This window comes from Pituophis catenifer, unplaced genomic scaffold (assembly GCF_029215685.1).
Source record: "Pituophis catenifer annectens isolate HBS135680 unplaced genomic scaffold, rPitCat1.0.hap2 SCAF_7, whole genome shotgun sequence".
NCBI classification, from domain to species: Eukaryota; Metazoa; Chordata; class Lepidosauria; order Squamata; family Colubridae; genus Pituophis; species Pituophis catenifer.
The window spans coordinates 48,657,265-48,676,185 of NW_027256887.1; the positions used below are offsets into that span (position 1 = coordinate 48,657,265).

The 18,921-nt window shown below is 38.7% G+C and overlaps 1 protein-coding gene across 2 annotated transcripts in view; it reads left to right on the forward strand.

Annotated features, from left to right (window-relative positions):
• The window catches only part of SYT1 (synaptotagmin 1), a 261,651-nt gene that overhangs the window by 124,369 nt on the left and 118,361 nt on the right, over window positions 1-18,921 (forward strand). For both annotated transcript variants that reach the window (XM_070946722.1, XM_070946723.1), the window contains exon 3: window positions 10,302-10,495. In XM_070946722.1, the coding sequence (XP_070802823.1) occupies window positions 10,318-10,495 (178 nt within the window). In that variant the 5' untranslated portion in view covers window positions 10,302-10,317. The remainder of the gene's footprint in view (window positions 1-10,301; window positions 10,496-18,921) is intronic.

Consider the following 18,921-nt stretch of genomic DNA (forward strand, 5'->3'; position numbering starts at 1 on the left):
ACAACACAAACTCAATATAGGAATTGCCAGCCATATTCACCTTTAAGAACTTTTTTTACAACCCATCTGTTTTTATTTGCCAGGACTGTTTAATCATGCTGTCAAATCAAATTGTGTGTATGTCTGTGTGTAGGTAGATTCCATGTTCCCTATGTCTGAAAAACTAAAGAACATGGTATATTTACTTATTTTTAAAAATTTAGCTTTTTTTTGAAATTTTTATTTCAAGCCTTGGTAGTACAGTGGTTTAATGCACCCTGTTATTAACACAGCTGTCTGCAATTTCTGCAGGTTCGAATCTTACCAGGCTCAAGGTTGACTCAGCCTTCCATCCTTTCTAGGTAGGTTAAATGAGGACCCAGTTTGTGCGGGCAATAAGCTGACTTTGTATAAATATACAAAAGTATGAAGGCTATTATTGCTTAACGCACTGTAAGCCGCCTCCGGAGTCCGGAGAAGGGCGGCACATAAAAAAAGTGAGGCACAAAATTGCTAATTGACAAAATATAAGTTATCAATCTGAAACATGCTTAGACCAGTAAAAATGCAGAAATTCATAGAATAAAAAATTTATATTGGAATAAAAATATTTTAAAAGAGAAGGGAAGTTTGCTAGCAATAAAACTAAAAGGATCACCAAGATAAAATACTTTCTTAGCCTGGAGACTGCTACCAAGAATTCCTTTTTTTCCCATTCACATTGCTCTAGGACTTACAGAAGGATCTCTTCTAATCACTACAAGTGATTAGTGTTGCCTGGGAACATATTGCATGGTTTTAAAATTATCTTTTTGAAAAGCATCAGAAATAAACTGTCAACTAGTCGATCAATCAAATTCTTTATTACAGGTCAGTTACCCAGACTAAATAAGACTTATCAAATAAGTCTTATCAACAGAATACACTTGCAAAATAGAAGGTACAAAATAAAATCAGTTATACGAGGTAAATAATGTACAGTCATATTGCAATGTTTTGCTATCAACAATATGTACGTTTTGGAAGCTGTGAGAAGACAGTTTACAACAGGAAAAGTTACATGGCACATACTTTTGTGCCAATATGTCAACTAGTGAGTGACAAATGAACACTGAACACTGGAACTCACCCAGCTTCCTCATTCAGTCTGATATAGAGCCCTAATATGATGCACCAAGAACAGGTTGGTTGACAGACAAACGGAACACGTAAGCCTCGGATTCATCCTGGTTCTTATTACTGGTTTAGAATGATTATTTTTAAATAGCACAATTTCTATGGAAATAAAGCAGAATTTTATAGGCTTGAAAGGGTTAGCTGTTATTCAAGTGCCTTTCCAACATCTTTATGCAAAAGCATTTAAATGGCATGTATAGTGGATGCCGTTTACTTGGACATTCTAAATGAGTCATACGAGTGTGTTCTTTGTGATGGCTTGATTATCTGTAATGTTCTGCAGAGCTTTTCAATAATATGCTAATCATAATTAAGTCCAAGGTGCTCAGAAGTTTGAAATATCAAAATTGCTAGGCTTGATTGTTACCCATTTCACTCAAATAAGAAATAACTACTAAATAAAAAATAAAAAAACATCCCCTTTTCTCCCTGTTTTAGAGTCAGACTTCTGGCCTTTCCAGTATGTTTTAATGGATCTGCAATGCCATCCAGTGGTTAGTCTGACTAATGTATAATTTGTGCATTCATTTTATATCCATTCACTTGTCCCTATTTTTATTTAAGAGTTAATAATAGCAATATATTGGGATTTAATCTTCTGCAGTTTCCATAGACATCCTACTTCCAAAAGCAAAGCAGTAACTATTGAGTTGATCCCAGGACAGCTATTTATGCAACATGTACATAGTTCAGTAATCCCAGCTGTTGATTGCATCTAGTGATTTTTAAACAAATATTGTAGAAAATATGCAGAGCATAAAAGGAAGTGATTTTACTTACTGAATTTAAATGAACTGGTATGTTTCCTCTAGGAAAAGCAGAAATATGATATTGAAGGACAGTAGCTACTACAAAAGTTGAAAATTATGCAGGTAGCCTTCATTAAAGCATAAATAAAACATAGCTAGAATAACTTTGCCTTCACACACCACTTTGGCTTTTAAATAACCAAATGGACTGCTCAGTTTGAACTACTCACTGTCTCAGTAATTAGAAGTGAATGAAGATGGAACACAAATGATCCCAAAGTAGCATTTGTAGAAAATATGTTATTTCATACTCTGAATCAGTCTGGCAAGGAGTTGGAAGGGGGTGGGGAATGGGCAGAGAGAAAGTCTGTGAAGGCTATCTACTATATTTAGCCACAGACCAGTTCACAGATATAACAAAGGTTATATATCTTAAGGAACTCTCCTTAAACTTTCTTTCTATTAATATTTTATTTTCCATTGACTTAAAGATACAATAGTGTATTTGAGGTCACCCAATGGCATAGGGTAGCATATCATCAGTACTCTGATGATATTCAGCTGTACATCTCTATCCTGGTGATATTCTTGTGCAGTTGTCCAGGTATCTGTATATTGGCAAGGCAAATCGCTCTTTTCAGCTTTCTGAAGTCTGTTGACTTTTTATCTTTGACTCTTAATGGGATCGTACTCTCCCAAACCTGGTCCACCCCTTATGGCTCCTACTTGAGCCACATGTGCACCAATTGCACACTTTCAAGAACTGGGATACATGGTCGTTCATGCCTTGGTCACTTCCAATTTGCATTATTGCAATGTGCATTACATGGGGCTGTTCTTTAGGATGACTCAGGACAACTAGTTACAACTGGTCCAGAATACAGCAGCATGCACGTTACTGGATGTTCATAGGTCACATGTCACACCTCTGCTCTGCAAGCTGCATTTGTTTCCAGTTTCCTTCCAGGTGCAATTCAAGGTGCTGATTATCATCGTTAAAGCCTATATAGCACCACTTTCCCCTTAGAATACCTGCCAATCCCATTAGATCAGATTACAGAACCGTTCCCTAAAATCCTGGTACCTAGTGGGACCTTGGAAGCTTCCCTATCCCATGGCTGCTCCTACCTTATAGAATATCCTCCTTCTGGTGATTTGACAGATCCCCACCTTCTAGCCTTTCAAAAGGTCATCAACACTAAGCTTTTTCCAAGTCACTGGAATAGGGTAGGGTAGGGTAGGGTAGGGTAGGGTAGTAGGATAGGATAGGATAGGATAGGATAGGATAGGATAGGATAGGATAGGATAGGATAGGATAGGATCAGTGGTGGGATTCAGCCAGTTCGCACCACTTCGGCAGAACCGGTTGTTAACTTTCTGAGCAGTTTGGTGAACTGGTTCTTGGAAGAAATCATTAGGTCAGAGAACCGGTTGTTAAATTATTTGAATCCCACCACAGGACAGGACAGGACAGGACAGGACAGGACAGGACAGGACAGGACAGGACAGGACAGGACAGGACAGGAAGAATGGAATTAGAATAATTGGAGTTTGCAGTGAGCCATCCTAAGAGGATGATTAAGGCATAGAGTTTTTGTTTTGTTTTAAAGTTTTATAGTTACTGGCCACTGTATCATTGCTCCTCCTTATTTTCTTTCGTGGATTCTTATTTTTTAAACCAATTTAAATGAGTGATAAGTTAGACGAGTAGATTTCTGGTCACCAAATAAGATTGTTGCCTCAGTCCTTTTCTCTCTCTACACTTGGGCATTATCCCAGATTTGCTCTGGAGACTCCCCCAGGCCTTGAAACAGATGTACAGCTGTACAGAAGATGGAGAGAAGAGCAGGAATGTGTTCTGCTAATTTTCAGTCAATGGACTGAGATTACTGAATTCTGCTCAGTGGAATGGAAATTTGTTATGGCTGATTTATTATGGATCTATTTTAAAAATTATTTAAAAATTGCCTTTTCTTGAAGAATGTTTCTTCTTGCTTCTTGTTTCAACATTTCAGGATGTCTCCAGTAATTCTTTATACTCACTAATACTTTAAAATTGCTCATTTATTACACGTATATAGTAATTAGTTTTTTAAATTTTCAACAAATTTTATTTTTCCAGTATTAAGATAATATCTGTAGTAAACCAAAGCAATGAGCACAAAATATAGCCATCCATGACATTATGAAAAGCAACTTGGGAATAGCAAGAAGAAAACAAAAGCTGTCTTTCATCCCTAAACTGATATTTGATATCTAATCTAGATATATAATAATATCATTTTCTATATATTTAAGTGCTCAGACATATTTAAAGATATGGATAATAAATACAGTATATGGATTTTCTTTTCATTTTTATTAAAGAGCCATGGAGGTGCAGTGGTTAGAATGCTTGCCAGCTAATTTTGCTGACTGCCAGAAGTTCAATCCTGACCAGCTCAAAGTTGACTCAGCTTTCCATCCTTCTGGATCAGTAAATGAGGACCCAGATTGTTGGGGACAATATGCTAACTCTGTAAACCGCTTAGAGAGGATGTAAAGCACTATAAAGTGGTATATACTGCAAGTCTAAGTGCTGTTACTATTTTTCTCTTGACATTCTGTTGCTTTTTCAAGTTTTTATCATCTTTTTACATTTCCAAGTTTTTACCCTCTTTGCATGACCTTTAGGACAAGGCCAGAAACAGATCTCAGGATTCTACTTCATACATAGTCATTCCCATTATTGAAATTAATTTAAGCAGTTTTTTTCCTAACTGTATTCTTGGCCAGAACTCCCAATTTAGGAATTAAACATAAATATTAAATGCATTTACTGAATATTAATGTATCCAGCAAGCACCACACAAAGTCAAATAAACACCACAGGGCAATTTATTCAAACTCTGATAACAAACTTTTGCTAAGCATAAAATAAGTTGTCGTTCCCATACTGATGTCACATTTATGTGAGTGAGCTGTAGCAATGCTTGGGAATAATTTAAAAGTAATAATGGTAATGATTACCATTGGTTATATATGAAAAATCATTTCCCTTTCTAACCAACTGATGCTACTTACACATACAGACCCTGAAATACAGAGACAAAATAGCATTAGCAGCAAAGAACCTGTCAACAGTTTATTAAAAAGAGAAAAAGAAATATATTCTAAAAGTGCAGTTAATTGAAAGGATTAGTAAAGAATAAAAAGACAGTGAATAAAAGGTAAATATCACTCCTAGAGAAAATATATCCATACTTTTTTTTTTAAAGGAAAACAACATTTTTACTTTTAAATTTAAACTTGAATGCCCACAAGGGACAGAGAAAACAGACATAACTGCCAAGAACAAAAGGGCACAACCTTTAACTAGAGTGCAAAAGAAAGATAACAAGCAATTGACAATGTTTAATAAAAAGGAATCAGGACACCCAGCAGAAATGATAGGCATTCAGCTGGAAATAGGAGCCAAATACAAAGCAGATCATACTATCCACTTCAGTAGTGACAGGGTCACAAGGAGATTAGATAGGTAGAGTTTCATTTAGAGAGGCCACTATCAAGGCGATCTCTTAAATACAGTTATGTTCATCAGAAGTGAATCATGAATCAGTGACCAACACTATGAATGTTAGAAATTACGGAACGTTAATCCAAATTGAACATTATACAGTATATGCTACGAAGAATGCATGACAAGTGCAGTTAAACTGATTCTTTTTACCACATTTTATATTCTTTTTTATGAATGATAAAAGCTTCCAGTTCTATTGTTGATTTTCTTTGTACTACGTTCAAAGGGAATATTAAAATATTTTGGACAATTGTGGTACTCATCCTATTAGAGAACAGACACAAATGAGCCAGTCTGTGGTGTTCTTATCATTCTACACTTCACCACTGAATTTTGGATTGCATGAAAAGACTTAAAAAGCATACTATACATAATGATTAATTAATTTAATTAAACATTGCAGCCTGTTCAATATCACTATAATATTAGTTTTACTCATACTCGTCAGATTGGCTTCATTCAAAACAGGTCTGCTGGTTACTGTATAGGGGAAACCGTGTCTAAATTATAGTCATTCTGTGTCAAGTAATTAATCCATTACCCTAATTCCATACCTGATTTCACTTTGGTCTGCTCTTGTGAACATAAAACCCCAGTGATAGATTTTTCAACTGGCTAAACAGTTCATATAATGGTTTATAGTTTATATAACAATTAAGAAAGATAGGGGACATTACCACACCAAAGTTTGTAAATGAAAGCATTTTTCTTCCACTTTTTAATAGACCTTATCCTTCTCTTGTACTTTTATATATTTATTGAAATATCAAAAGTTTAATGAAAAACACATTTGTCCTAGCATTTCAGGACAAAGAATCTTGCAGCAGCATCTTATCTTTTGTGTCATTCAAACTAGCATAGTGACTTTCTTACATTTTAATTACTTATCATTTTTATCTGGCTTGCAGTAGAAAAGAAAATCTACTCAAGCAATAAAACTATCTGGGAAACCATCCAGGAATAAGGCAGTAGATAATTTAAAAACTAAACATAATATTCACTAGAAGATAATTTGGTACTCCTCTGAGAGCATATAAAGCAAACTTTGGATAAATTTCTACCTGTATTGTGCATTCCATCAACATCTTCAGGTAACTGAAATCTGAAACTGAAAACATTTGCTTGGTTATTTCCTTTAGATGAGATTACTAGAATACTGTTTAGATGAAATATTTTAGTGACAAAAATTATGGGAATCACAATAAATTATGGGAATCACAATAAACAAAACACTATCAAAACAACTCAACAGTTTCCTGACCCTTTAAGAGTTACCCTTGGGTTGCTTGTAGAGTTGTAACATCAAGTTCCACACCCCTCTGTATTTGACAGTTGTCTCAGTGTTTTTACAAGAATATGCATCACTCATATGCTCCCATGCACTCATTTTGTGCATGGGAGCCATGCATAAAAAGTAACTTCAATCACAGAGAATGGTCATTGCTTGCATTGAGTTGCATTGAGATATGTGCAGGGCATACAATAACATTTGATTGGTTAGTTGGTTGGTTGGTTGTTGGTTGCTTTTAAAAATAATTTGATTTGTATCCTGCCTTTATTTTGCACAATTCTATACATAATTTCATACATATTGCTCCCACCTCCTATATTCCGCACAACAATTCTTGAGCTATGTTGGGCCAAAGGAGAATAATTATCTTAAAGTCATCCAGCTGATTTCAATGCCCAAGAGAGAACTAGATCTGATAGACTCCTTGTTTCTAGTGCAAATGTTAATCAGAACACCAAACTGGTGTAACATGATATTGATATTGATATTGATATTGATATTGATGTTATCATCATGACATCATCTCTGCTTTGTACATAATAATTGAAATGACTGTAGTTAAGTACAACTGTTAATATGTATTGACTACTACAGCTTCTCAATATTGTTAGATGGTATTTTAGTACTATTATTTTTCAATATAAGCAAATAATTTCAATTTTTGAGGAGTCTGAAGGGGTCTTGGGGGAAACCACAGAGGTTCTATGACCACACTTTAAGAAACACTGGTCTAGAGCAAGTACTGGGATTTTATAACCTAATCTGGAGAATTCATTTTGTCTGAATCATAATACAGATGCTATAATTGAAGAAAGAATCCAAAGCTTCCAACTCCTTAAAGGCTCTCTAAAGAAGCCTAAGACTCACTTATTGGAACTATAGATTAGTGGTGTTTTCTTAAGATGCTCTGTGTGTGATTCAAGGTAGATAGATCCTATTTAAGAACAAGACACTAAATTTGATTTCTCATTGGAACAGCATTATCAATATTTGAGTCTCACAGTCTAAGGTCATGAAAAAGCTGATAAGAACCCCAGGCTCATCCCAACTCATAACTCAACATCTGAGGAACTGTTTGGAATGGCTGCAAAATTTACTTAGCAAATGTAGTGGGAACTACATTCTACTTCTTAGATTTAGAAGACAAAGCACTAAAGTATGTAGTACGCAAAATGAAAAGCATAGCTTGAGCAAATAAAGATTATTTCTGAGCCTATTGTTACCCACAGTCATGTCCCACAGCGCCCTTGCCAAAACCTTTCTGTTAGTAAATGGGGAAGAATTCTTCAACATAATACACAGTAGAGAATGTGAATAATAGAATCTCCATACGTTATTATATTTTTGTACTAATCACTGTGTCATTGTTTCCTTAGTAGATAATCAAATTATATGCTGAGACTTGGTGTGTAATCAATCTATGACATGTTATGGATTAGTTTCAATCTGAATGTCCTCTTTAAAATTCCTTTATACTCGCAGTTCTGCAAAAATAAACAGGTGAAAAAGAATACTCTCCCACTGTGATTTATTAGACAGTGCTTTGGGGATGCGACCCTTTTCAATTTCATTCCCTATGACTTCCCAACTGATTATGGTCTCGTGGGACCTTTATACAGGATAAACAAGTAATTAGACAAGCAGTAATCAAGCTTTAATCATGGTTTTCAAGCAACAAGTGATAGTAAAAATGCTTTGCATGTAAAAAAGAAAAGAAAAATATATTGCACTATACAGGTAGTCTTTGACTTATGACTGGTTATTTTATGACCGTTCAGAGTTGCAATAATCTCAGAACAGGTGGGTTACAGCCAGTGGTGGTACCGGTTCTCTGCCCTAATGATTTCTTCCAACAACCAGTTTGCCAAACTGCTCAGAAAGTTAACAACCGGTTCTTCCGAAGTGGTGCAAACTGGCTGAATCCCACCACTGGTTACAGCCCATAAAGCATTTCAATCTTGAGCTACAAATATTCTCCTTTATTGGTAATGATGCCTGTACAGTAAGCAAATCAAAGAAAAGAAAAGAAAAGTGGGAAGAGCAGATCTTCCAGGAAACACAGCATGCAAAGATGCACCAGTGAAAAAGAAAAATTTACCCATCACCCAGAAATTCATGAAAACAAAGTACCAAAAACTTTATTAGTAGTTTTTTCTCCAATTGCACTTTTTTACTTTTTTTCAATCTACTATATGATTTTTAAACACATTAGAAATAATTGGCTGCACAGTGTTTGTTTTTAAATGAGTTATAAGCATGAAAATAGTGACTGCAGTTTGAAAATAGCATTTATCATTTGATTCAGTTTTCCATTTGAACAGTTCCAGTAGTATTAAAGGAAATGCTTCGATGATCAAAATATGTTAGAATGTGCAACATTTGTGATATTTTTTTTAAAGTTGGGTTTGTTGTTGTTTTCTGTTGTTTACTACCCTCTGTTTGAGAAGACTTATTTTATTCAACTTTAGTTATTGGGTTTTTAATAATTCATTTCCCAGTGGGAAGCTATAAACTTAGTTGTTTCTGGAAAAGTACAAACAATTTTATACCCAGAGCAATAATAAATTATCCTTATCTCTTAAATCCATTTTCTCTACAGTTTTCTGAAATATAGAAGATAGGAATTAGTCCTCAAAGCAACATTATTTAAGAGACAGCTCAAGACTGAAATAGTCTCCTAAAACAAATGTTGAGCTATCCCCTAAGCAGTATTCAAGATGATTGTTATATATCCATATAAACGTACATTGTTTTATGCTAAGTCTGTGTAAAGGTATCTCCCCAAAGCCCAAGAAAAAAGCATTAAGTCAAAAGTACATTAAAGTAGCTATGAATTTATTTCAACAGCCTGGAATTCTAATTTGGATGAAGCTAAACAACCCACAGATGCAGTGATTTTAACACTATTAACAGTGAGGAAGGTCAATAATTTAACTGAATATTGTTGGAATCAATTGTCAGTGGAAAAAAATTTGCTTTCAATAAATATGACTCAAAAGCAAGATGGAACAAATTTTTTAAATAATGTCCAGTTCTGCTTAAGTAGAGAGCACGTTGGTTAAAGAGTTCAAGAGAGCGTAGAGGTGCTTTAATTATGCTGGTGTAATTGCTTTCTATTTTCATTTCTAGTGGTGCTGTGAAAATTTTCAATCCAACAGACATGTACAAATAATTATGCAAATGCACTGAAATGTTTGTATATATAGAACTGCTGTCAGTTTACTTATCTATTCAAAATGAAAGGGCAGAATTCAAAGTTTAAACAACAGATGCTAAGCCCATATTGAGGTATCCAACAGAAATAAGTGTTTTGGACTCAGGAGACAGACATAAGAATAAGCAGTTTTTACCTTCTGAAAGAATCTTTTTTTTCTCCAATAGTTTAATAAATATTGTATGATCCAACATGAAGCAATGTATTAATGAAGTGATATTTATCCAGGAAGCAGGTGCACCAGTTGGGGTTACTGCTCTCTAGTTTGCTATTGACCTACGATGAAGTTTAACCTTTTGAACATTTTTCTCTCTGCTTTGTTTTCAATCTCAGTTCCCCTGGGACTAAAATGGCAAAAGAAAGTCAACACCAGGCACTAGCAGCACTACCAGGTACCACTGTCGCTACTGCAATAGCAAATAATGCCACAGAACCAGCGATACCTGGAGGAGGGAAAGGCGGTGCAAAAGAAGATGCATTTTCAAAGTTAAAGGAGAAATTTATGAATGAACTAACCAAAATTCCATGTAAGTAAACTTGCTATTGCTGTTATGGCTCTGTAACAATAATCTTTAAAACTGTATGATTATTAACATTTACTAGAGCAATGTAACATGCATGGGAATCCAAGCCTAAAATTAAGGAATAATTTCAGAAACTAATGCAGACAAAATCCAAAAGCACAATGAAAGTAAAGGAAACTTAACATTATGATATGCTACACTGGCTCATGCCTAAATTTAATGAAATGGCACTATATTTTGGACTAAATATAACTACATCCATTCTGGCCTAGTATTATGTGCAGTATTGATTATTATTTGACGAACCTTGTTTAAAAGAATCCTAATTGTTTATGTAGCAATGCCAGAAAATAATTGAATAGTATATGTTATTATTTTTCCCCACAAATCTCATCTATAGTCTTTATAAAAAGTAGGTATCTATAGCATAGAAAGTGTGATAGAAATATTAGATTAAATTATATTGTGTGTTTTAAAGTTATCCCATGATATAAGGCTGTGGTGACATGCTGGTCAATCAGTTTCCAGTTGTAATCAATGGATCAGGTTGGTTGATTTCAAAAAAGTAGACCCTGCACTTGAAAAAATGTTAGGAAACCAAAAAAAAGTTTTATCCAGGACTAGTCTTTCATCAAGTATTGGCAAATTGGGGTAGGGTTGTGGACCAAGTTCTATGAGATTCCAAATCAAGGTCAGTCTTAGCCATGGGAATTTCACTGGATAACATTGGATCAGTCACTCTTTCTCAACCTTCACAGAGTTCTTCACAGAATTGTTACAGGAAAAAAATGGAAGAGGGAATATTATATATTGATCTGGAAAAAGGTCATGATACAAAATAAAACAAAATACATACAGCTGCAGAAATTCAGTAGATTTGAAACCATTGGCCAAAATATATTTTAATAAACTTCGCACATGGTTGATGCATGAATGGAAAATTGCCAAAACATCCCAACACTGTAAGCTAAATTGGGATTCAAAAACATTTGTAAAGAAGGCAGTGTCAAAGCATTTCAACACTATTGCAAGAAAAGTACATAGAAGTGTCTCTGTAGTTACCAGAAGTTCAGTTTGACTATTCCTCCCTTATTCTATTTTTACTGTCCTTTCACTCAAATGAGTACTGAGAGCATCTAATAAATTAAAGAACAAAAATATCCCAGATGTTAAAATGTAAATTAATACGGTAAAGCTGATTAACAACTACACTTGATGGCAAATGCAGCAACTGAAACAGTGCATTCTGTAGCCTGTAAGTAATACAAAGAAAAGCACTCTTTCCCATGCCATTTTTGATGGAATGAAACTGCATTTAAAACAGATTGAATACCAATTCTGAAGTCCTGTTTCTTCTTAATCATCAATACTTCCTTCTCATTCTTCTTCTTTGACTTGGAACTTGCACATGAGCAGTAGTTCATTATCTGTTCCATAGTCAGCACCAGATCATGTCTTTGATGCTATAATTAAGCTGCTCCATCTCCCTTTAGTTGTAGGGTCAATTTTATCCCTATATACACACCCAGTAAATCCGTGTACATGCATTATTTTGGTTGTTCGAAGACAGTGTTAGTTGTGACAAAATCACAGTGAGTGGCAGAAATTGATAAGTTGTTCTTCAGATTCATTTTGGTTTCCCAAACCATACCATTCAACAACATTTTTCTATTTAATGTTTCCAACTTCAGCATTCTAGACTCCAGTCACAAGTAGCAAAATTTGTTTGCATGTGCTAGAGATTTCAAATTGAACTAAAATCAGCAGTGTCAAATTGAACTAAAATCAACTCTAACAAAGAGTCTACCCCCAAAGTCTAATTATTGGATCATTGATTGCATTGTAGCCAAGTATAGTTATTTCTATAGTCTTTCAAGCTATAAAAACAGTGCTTTTACTACTTTGTTAATGTCCTGAGTAATAAACAGTGTGATCTTTTGACTGAAAGTGTCCAGTCCCAGTCCCATCTCAAACTGCTGGTGCCTAAAATATCAATTTGTAGTTGTCTCATTTCATCTTCTGCTGTATTGAAATTTCCTATGACCATGTTTCTTCCATCCCATATGCCTACTGTAATTCTATTTTTGCAGCTTCAGATTTTCTTTTCCTTTTCAAAAGCAGCAACTAATTACAGATAGTCCTCAACTTACGACCACAATTGAGTCCAGAATTTATGTTGCTAAGTGAGAAAATTGTTAAGTGAATGTTGCCCCATTTTACATTTCTCACACACACACACACACACACACACACACACACATTGGTTAAGCGAATCACTACAATTGTTAAATTAGTAACACAGTTGTTAAGTGAGTCTGGCATCCCTATTGACTTTGCTTGTCAGGACTTTTGGTAAAGCAAAAAAAAAAAATTGGGAAAAATATATAAATGGCTAGAAAAGATGATTGGAAAGCATGTAGATTTTAAAACTTAACTATTTTTATTAGGTATAGTATTAGGTAAACTTGATAAGAAAAGTAGGTATTTAATACTGCACATCTTGACAGCAGCAAGGATTGTATTTGTGCAATGCTGGAAAAATGAAGAAACACCATTAGATGAAGAAATAATTAAGAAGATACTAGAATGTAGAGAAATGGACAGACTGACATTAAAAATGAAACCAAAAGAAGATACACAATAGTATCAAACATCGAATCTATTTTATCAGTGATTGGAAAAAAGAGGTGGAGACTAAGAACGTAATATGTACTGTTAAGCAAATTAAATACCCAGACAACATTATTTATTTATTTATTTATTTATTTATTTATTTATTTATTTATTTATTTATTTATTTATTTATTTATTTATTTATTTATTAGATTTTTATACCGCCCCCTCTCCCGAAGGACTCGGGGCGGTGAACAGCCAAAATTAAAAAACATACAATATAAACAATTAAAATACGTTTAAAACAGAATTAAATCTAAAATGGCTCCCCAATTTAAAACGCCTTACCCATACCCCTATAAATAAGACGAATTTAAAATTTAAAAATTTAAAAATTTCCACATTTAAAAAGGGGGAAGATTTAGGCCAGGCCAGCTTGATAAAATAGAAAAGTCTTAAGCGCGCGGCGGAAGGTGCGCAGATCCGGGATCCTACGTATCTCCGGGGGGAGCTCGTTCCAAATCGTAGGTGCCCCCACAGAGAAGGCTCTCCCCCTAGGGGCCGACAGCCGACATTGTTTGGCCGACGGCACCCGGAGGAGCCCCTCTCTATGGGAGCGTACTGGCCGGTGGGAGGCTATTGGTGGTAGCAGGCGGTCCCGTAAATAACCAGGTCCTAAGCCATGGAGCGCTTTAAAGGTGATAACCAGAACCTTGAAGTGCACTCGGAAGACCACCGGGAGCCAGTGCAGCTCGCGCAGGAGAGGTGTCACATGGGAACTCCATGTCGCTCCCATCACCACCCGCGCGGGCCGCACTCTGCGCCAGTTGGAGCCTCCGAGTGCACCTCAGGGGGAGCCCCATGTAGAGAGCGTTGCAGTAGTCCAGACGAGAAGTAACAAGGGCATGAGTGACTGTGTGTAGGGAGTCCCGATCTAGATAGGGACGCAACTGGCGGATCAGGCGAACCTGATGAAAAATCCTCCCAGACACGGCCATCACATGCTCTTCTAACGACAGCCGTGAATCCAGGAGGACACCCAGGTTGCGGGCCCTATCCGTGGGGGCCAATGATTCGCCCCCAATAGTCAGTGATGGCGCTGACTATATCGGGACGTCGGAAACCACAGCCACTCGGTCTTGGATAGGTTGAGCCTGAGCCTGTTCCTCCCCATCCAGATCCGTACGGCCTCCAGGCACTGGGACATCACTTCAAGGGCAGCTGGGTGTCATCCGCATACTGATGGTACTTCACCCCAAAACCACGGATGATCTCGCCCAGCGGCTTTACATAAATGTTGAACAAAAGGGGCGAGAGGACCGATCCCTGCGGCACCCCACATATGAGGGGCCTCGGGGTCGATCTCTGCCCCCCTGTCAACACAGACTTAGTACGGTGCCTCCCACCCCCAACTCTTCCAACCGGTGCAGCATGATACCATGGTCGATGGTATCAAAAGCCACTGAGAGGTCTAACAGGACCAGGACAGAGGAGCAGCCCCTGTCCCGAGCCCTCCAGAGACATCAACCAACGCGACCAATGCCGTTTCCGTGCTGTATCCAGGCCTGAAACCCGACTGGAACGGATCCAGATACGACGCTTCATCCAGGTACTGGGGAAGCTGTCCCGCAACCACACTCTCAACAACCTTCGCCACAAAACGAAGGTTGGAGACTGGACGATAATTAGCCAATATTGCCGGGTCCAGGGAAGGCTTCTTGAGGAGGGGCCTCACCACCGCCTCCTTAAGGGCGGCGGGGAAGACACCCTCACCCAATGAAGCATTTATAATCCCCTGGAGCCAGCCTCGCGTCACCTCCCGGGAAGCCAGTACTAACCAGGAGGGACACGGGTCCAACAAACATGTGGTCACGTTCAATCTACCCAGAATCCTGTCCACGTCATCTGGGGTCACAGGATCAAACTCATCCCAGATAACAGTCTCAAGACCTGCCTCCATCACTCTCGCTGGATCTACCCAGTCAGAGACCAGACCTTCCCGAATCTGAGTGATTTTGTCATACAGATACTGAACAAAGTCCTCAGCTCTTCCCTCCAAGGGGTCCTCCCGCGCTTCCTGGTGGAGCAGGGAGCGGGTCACCCTAAACAGGGCGGCCGGGCGATTATCTGATGACGCAATAAGAGCAGCAAAATGCGTACATTTTGCTGCTTTTATCGCCACTAGGTAAGTCCTAATATGGGATCTAACCAGTGTCCGGTCCGATTCAGAAAGACTAGCTCTCCAACTACTCTCTAGGCGTCTTTTCTGGCGCTTCATCTCCCTCAGCTCCTCGGTGAACCAAGGAGCCAGGCGAGATCCGCGCCAGGTCAGAGGCCGCAAAGGCACGACTCGATCCAGGGCCCCAGCGGCCGCCCTATCCCAGGCGGCCACTAGGTCACCAGTCGAGGCGTGAGCCAGAGCCTCAGGAATTGGCCCAAGCTCCGTCTGGAACCTATCGGGTTCCATCAGGCGCCTGGGGCGGTACCATCTTATCGGTTCCGCAGCGGGGTGCCGCGGTACGAAGGTCAAGGTGAAGGAGAGAGTGATCCGACCATGACAAGGGCTCGATGACTACATCCCCTATCTCAAGATCACTCAACCACTGTCCAGAGACAAAAAGCAAGTCCAGTGTGTTTCCCCCAGTGTGCGTAGGGCCATGAATTAGTTGGGTTAGATCCATGGCCGTCATGGAAGCCATGAACTCCCGAGCCACCTCAGACGTCTCACCCAGGGACGGCAGGTTGAAATCCCCCATGACCATAAGTCTGGGGGTATCAACCGCCACCGCGGCGATAACGTTGAGTAGCTCAGGCAGGGTTGCTGCCACGCGGCAGGGAGCCAGGTACGTGATCAGCAAACCCATCTGAACCCCATGGCCCCACTTCACAAGGAGGGACTCACAACCAGCTGTCTGAGGTACAGTGGTCTCCCTGGGCCTAAGGCCTTCTCTAATAATAACCGCTACTGCCCCGCCCCTCCCTTGTGACCTCGGCTGATGGAATGCGTGGAAGCCTGGTGGGCACATTTCTACCAGAGGGACCCCTCCCTCCGGGCCCAACCAGGTCTCCGTAATACCCGCCAGGTCCGCTCCCCCCTCCTGAACAAGATCACAGATGAGGGGGGCTTTATTTACAATGGACCTGGCGTTGCACAACATCAGACGAAGGCCCGGGCCGTGAGGATCTGTGCAACCTGGCAAACGGGTGGAGCCTTGGGGGCCGGAGCACCCTACCGCTTGGAGACAGTGGGTGCGTGCTCCCTTAACATGATATGGCCCCCTGCTCCCGCCATATCTACTCCTCCCACTCACAGTACATGATGTGTATGAAGCACTAAGAAATGTAATTAATAAAAAATTAATAAAATAAATAAATAAGAACAGTTCTCAATCATTTGAATGTACAATAAATCATGTGACTGACCATGGGGATACTGTTACAGTCGTAAGTGTGAAAAATGGTCATAAGTCACTTTTTTCAGTGCTGTTGTAATTTTGAACAGTCACTAAATGATCTGTTGTAAGTTGAGGACCTTGAAGGCTTTAATATAGTTGCATTATAAACACCATTAGAACTCTGTTTACAAAAATCCTAAACTCGTACCATGTTGAGTGCCATATAGTCTGAGGGACTCATTATTCAGCACTGTATCATTTTCGGTCCATATGGTTTTCTTAGTAAAAATACAGGAATGGTTTACAATTTCCTTCTTTGTAACATTAATAGATGCCTTTGTCATTATCACTAAAGTTATTATCTGACTCCATCTTCTTATGTCACTGTTGCCCCATATTTTGTAGGTCCTTGCTTGTTTTAGCTGGGGAATTAGGATGACCTTCACACCTTGTGTGACCTTTCTGGAAATCTATATATATATAAGCCAAATACCACTCACTCATGAAATCTCCAGAATGGTAAAGCCTACAAACTTGAAATTTGGCACGTTTGACCCTTTTGGCTTCTAAGTGCTTGCTAATAAAAGATTTTTCAAAATGACCATCAGATCATTAGTATTTCACATACAGTATATTCACACGCTCTGATGCTAAGGAGTTAGACTTTCTACTCCCCCTCCCCACCTGAAAGGAACTCTGTCCCAACTGCCAGTTGCCTTATATTAACACGCTCTGATGCTACTCCTTCGTTAAACCAGGTGTGGGCATGGCCAGCACGTGACTCATCCGACCTGCGGGCTGGGACATTCTACTCTCCCTCCTCCTGTGTTCCAATTGCCAGTTGCTTTATATTAACATGCCCTGATGCTACGGAATTACACATTCTACATTAGGTTTCAGGCTTTAAGTTTCAATTTATCAAGCCCGATCACATAGTTTCATAGCAAAGCACTCGTGTCCAGCTAGTATAGTATATATTCTTGGTCAATACTCCTGACATTCTTTGGTCCTTTTTCCCAGGAACATGCACAAAAACACTAACGACTATTCTAATTCACCCTTCATGTTTCAATGTTTTAACAAAATAAATGCCTCATTATACAACAATGCCTTGCCAGAGTGTTTTGTGTGACACATTGAAAGGAGAGAAATTAAGAATTTAAATAGGCCTCTAAGTTAGCTTCAGTCAGTGCTTGGTATATTTGCACTCCATCTCTCAGTTCTATAGTAAGCCAAGGAGCTGATTAAAATCTACCATGTCCAGAACAGGAAAACAGGCATTTTGGGGCAATAACATTATTTGCCTGCACTGTATCCATGTTCCACAGAGCATTTAGAACTTTGATATTTTCACTGAAATGAAAAACTTCACAAGAAAGTAAACAGCTGCATCCATTAAGAATTTGGTCAGACCATTTTTATTAAGTTTTCATAGCTGGAGAATGGACCAGTTGTGTTTGTATGGAGTGCCATTTTAAAACTAGACCATGTTCTCCCATAAACTACAAATTTAAGGTTTTTTTTAAAGCTTTTTTAAAGATTCTCCTTGGGAACATAACAATAGAGGCTCTCATGATTGTCATCTGATCTTCAACATTTGCTAGCTACATAGTATAGGAAAATGAGAAAACAGATCAGTTTTATATTTTATAAATGACAAAGCAACTAGAAAGAAAGAATTTTGGAAAGAATTTTAAAAGAACATGACTACTCAATTTAAATATAGCATAGTCTGCCCTTTAGCAATGCTAATATTCCTGTTTCCCCAAAAAGTTCCGACAGATGCCCTGATTAACTCATGAATCTCGAGCCAAGTTTCAAAAGAAATCCAATTATTTATTAGGAGCAGCATGTCGGCATCTACTAGAGTGAGGTCTGCTCTGCTGCACAAAAGTTATGGCTCAACTTTGACTCTGTTTTCCCCCTCCCTCTCAGTCTGTGTCATAAATCACATTCTCCAATGAGGCACTCCCATGGGCTGTAGAAACACGCCTCACAAACCAGCTTTGGTAATCTGAGATCCAATGTTGGAAGAAGGTATACATGGAATGTGCTCCCCCCCTTTCTGCCCATGGCAACTCGAGAGGAGACTAGAAATGCTTTACAAGTTGACATAAGACCTATCCTGAAAATAAACCCTAGCAAGTTTTATGTGTGTGTCTAATATAAGCCCTACCCCCAAAATAAGCCCTACTCAAGAGCCTGTGCACCCGGCCAGTTGCCCATTCCATCTGGTTGCTAATGGTGCCACAGCCATGAGGCAAGGTGCATTGGGGGAGCTGCCCCATGTGCCCCACACCGGCTTACCTCAGAGCCCCTGCAGCCAGGCCATCCACACCCTGACACCTGCCTCACGGCAGCAGCACCTATAGCCATGTGCAGCAGGAGCCCACGTGGCCGCCGCCCACTTCTGCTTGCTCA